The following is a 3,693-nucleotide window of genomic DNA, read 5'->3' on the forward strand; positions in this document are numbered from 1 at the left end:
AAAAAAAAGATTATCTATATTAACAGGCTAAAAGTGAAGTGTCAGTGTTGTTGTACAATTGTGACTCACAGTGACCCTATGTGACAGAGTAGAACTGCCCCCCATGGCTTTCTTGGCTGTAATCGTTGTAGAAGCACATCTTTCTCCTGCAGAGCCAATATAAGGGTTCAAACCACCAACCACCAACAACCTTTCCATTCACAGCCAAGTGCTTAACCACTTGCTTCACTGGGCTCCTCTAAAAGTTAACAGCTTTAATAAAAATAAATCAACTACGTGAAGGATCATACTTTATTGTTACTAATGGTGTAAACACTATAAGATTACATTTCTAGAATGAAGTCTGCCTTTCTTCTTCACAAAACATTTGACCCTCCTTGAAACCTATTTCTTCCTTAAGAGTCTTTGTGTAATAAGAGTCCTCTCACAGCACAAGTACAAATGGCAATTCTAAGGAAAAAAGGGTAGATTAGTAACATAGGGCAAAAATAAATAAAAACCAAGAGCCAATCCTTGAAAATTATTAAGATAATTTGGTGCTAATTAGAATACTATTTCTATTAAAAATCTTAACATGCTTCACTGCATTAGGCTGTCCTCTACACAAGAGCAAGGAACTAATTGTGAGATAAGTATAGGATGGGCTTTCACTATGACATACCTGTGCAAAGATATAATGAATCAAGCTCTAATACTTCACCCACACATGATGTAGAATCATTCTCAAGGATAATACAGTACAATTATTTTCCTAACAACAGATTATTATTAATGAGTTTCAGAAGCTACTTAAGTTTGAGAAATATATTGCACCTGCATGAAAATTAAAACTCAATAAATAGCTGGGTTTTAAACAGTTTTGAAAATCTAACATTGAAAAGGATGCAGGAGTAAGCATCAGATCTGTGATGATGACATATTACAAAAACATATGACAAAAGCTCAGAAAGTTTCCAAAAGTGGAAAAATACCATCACTCAGACAGACTTTTTTAAAAAGGTATATTTGTAGTCAAATAAAAAAATAAAAGAATTAGAATGAACGCTTCAATCTATGGGATTGACCTCAGAAAGGAATTTACATATTTCTGCGTCCAAAGGAGAACAATTCATTTCTACAGTTAGAGAGATAGCTGCTTCCTTAAGAGATGCCAACTCACAGCTTTCTGTGCAGAATTTCTGAAAGGGGGAGGATGGAGCTGATTGTGAAATAAATACTAACATCTTTCAACATATCTAGGCAATCATTCATTTCAGGATTTACCAGATTCCTTCCAGATAAAAAGATAATTCTAGATAAAGACAAAACTTGAGAAACTGAACCTACTAAATTTGACAATATCAAGCAACCGATAATTATGTCATTGACTAGTCTCATCCAAATGTGAAGACAAACTTTGTAACTTCTTTGCATAACAAATATCAAACTTAATTAATGAACACCTTTTTTTAATATTAATTTATCATACCAAAGCTTTATGATCCAGACAACTTAGTCTTTATTTAATTTGCTGCCATGTAAATAGTGCAATCCTTTATTTTTTAAAAACAATCCTTTAAAAACACACCCTCTATTGTGTATTATTTAGAAACATATTCACTTATAAACATATTTAATTAAGTATTAAATTCAATCAAAGGTTTTGTTTTTCTTTTGAATTTCTTGAAGGGTTAAAAAAAAAAAAAACACTTTACCACAAATTCACATAATCTAAATTTCTTTTACATTATGTACTTTGCATGGAAGATATGCTTAAGAACCTAGGGAAGGGTCTGATACCTACTACTTAGGCAGATTCTGTTCTCCTTTTCTTCTGGGCACATTAGTGAGAATTACACTTTTGCCTCCCTTGTAGTGGCAGGAACATCTAAATAGTGAGCTAGAGCATTTAATTGCTAGGCCCAAACCAAATAGCTCTGCTTTTCCCGTCCAGGAAAATCCTGAAGCACCATGTTGAGATGGCAGCCTTGAACGATGGTGAATAACTCTGAGCAACAGATCACCCAGGTAATCGATCACATAAAGTGCAAATGACTTATAGACATTTATTGTGGTAGGCCATTGAGATTCTGAAGTCATCTTTTTCTCAGTATAACCTGGCTAGGATTTGTTGTTAAGTGCCATCGAGTCAACTCCAACTCACACTGACACTGTATATATAGAGTTTCCAAGGAGCAACTGGTGGGTTTGAGCCACAATCCTATGGTCCAAATCAACCTTGCAATCTAGTGCTTATCCTACAGCCCCACACCAGAACTCTGAAAAGGATGTCGCTGTTAAGTGCCATGAAGTCGATTCTAATCCACAGCGACCCTGCAGAGAGTTCCTGAGAAGTAGCTGGTGAGTTTGAATCCGCTGACCTAGCAATTCAAACCTACTTCTCACAGTAGCATGTTGCTGTTGTTGTTAGGTTAGGTAATATTAATTTTCAACCAAACCTTGCATAACTTTTAAGCAGCTATATGCTGACAAATATGACTGCACATTCAAACAACAGACAGAATGTGAGTTCTAGAAATATTGCCCCATTGTTTCCTGAACATTTTCAAGAAAATGTTGATCAATAAATCAAAAAGTCAGATGGATCTAGATACCATAATCCTACCTGAATCAAGATCTCCGTTACCATTTGCTGAGCTGTGAGGCTTTTCCAAGGGTGAAGAAGGGTCTTGCATATTGGAAACTGACAAAATGTTCTCCATTCTTAATTAGTTATCAGCCTCCTCTCTTAATTCATCCTGCATAAAGAGTAACCTAAGGAGAGGGAAAAAAATTACAGCACTTTAATACTATGAGCATGTTTTAAGTTTTCCAAAAATAATGTAATTCTATCAGCGTTTCTACAATTTCATAGTAACTTGTAAGAAATGTAATGTTCATAATTGCAAAGACCAATAATAAAAAATAAAGAGTCAAAAGGAGAAATACTGCATAGGACCATTATTATAAACGATTAAGAAAAAGAATCCACACTAAAAAGGGGGGGGGGACCCTTTGTTCATTACTGGGGTGTAGGAGGTGGAGGGAGGGGAAGGAGGAAAAGGCGGAGCACAGGGTAAGGAATACACACAGGATAGTTTGGGTGTTGAGGATGGGCAATACACAAGAAGGTGGATGGGAGAACATTTAAGCAGGTTTGCATGGGCTAAGTGGGACAGAGGTAAATAGTGATGTATGCTCAACCTTGGAAGAATAGGGCTTTGGGATATAGGGATTGAGGCAGGGTTTCAATGTGTAAAAGAAGGGAAATAATGTTCAGATGCTTGACTGTCTTTTGAATCTTGGTTTCACTTGCCTACTATTGTAAAATAGACACTTGATGGGAGAGAAAGGAACAGCCAGAAACATCACCATAGAAAGCGTATAAGCCAGTCTTCAGCCTATAACTGACTGGAATACCTAAAATGGGGTTACAAGATGCCCATGAAAGAGGTTTCCTGTGGAGCCTTTACATTGCATAAGACCATAGGTGAAATCTTGATCCCCATCCAGAATCTTCTGAGGTGGGAAATTTCCACTTGAAAGGACAAGCAAACCAGCCTGGAACAGCTAGAAGAACAGAAGACACTTCTTGAAAGAAAGACCAGTAGGAAAAATTAAAACAATAACAGCAGTCTGATTGACTACTACAAGAACAAGCAAGTTGTTCATCTGGGAACCATCAAGGCAAGCAATCAAGTCCCCTCAGGGCAA

General features: G+C 36.6%; 1 protein-coding gene across 1 annotated transcript in view; it reads right to left on the reverse strand.

The window, feature by feature from the left end:
• The window catches only part of SFMBT2 (Scm-like with four mbt domains 2), a 293,191-nt gene extending 290,489 nt beyond the window's left edge, over nt 1-2,702 (reverse strand). Inside the window, exon 1 of the mRNA XM_006862794.1 lies at nt 2,606-2,702. Coding sequence (XP_006862856.1) covers nt 2,606-2,702 — 97 coding nt within the window. The remainder of the gene's footprint in view (nt 1-2,605) is intronic.
• Nucleotides 2,703-3,693: the final 991 nt, after the last annotated feature.

This window comes from Chrysochloris asiatica, unplaced genomic scaffold (assembly GCF_000296735.1).
Source record: "Chrysochloris asiatica unplaced genomic scaffold, ChrAsi1.0 scaffold00050, whole genome shotgun sequence".
NCBI classification, from domain to species: domain Eukaryota; kingdom Metazoa; phylum Chordata; class Mammalia; order Afrosoricida; family Chrysochloridae; genus Chrysochloris; species Chrysochloris asiatica.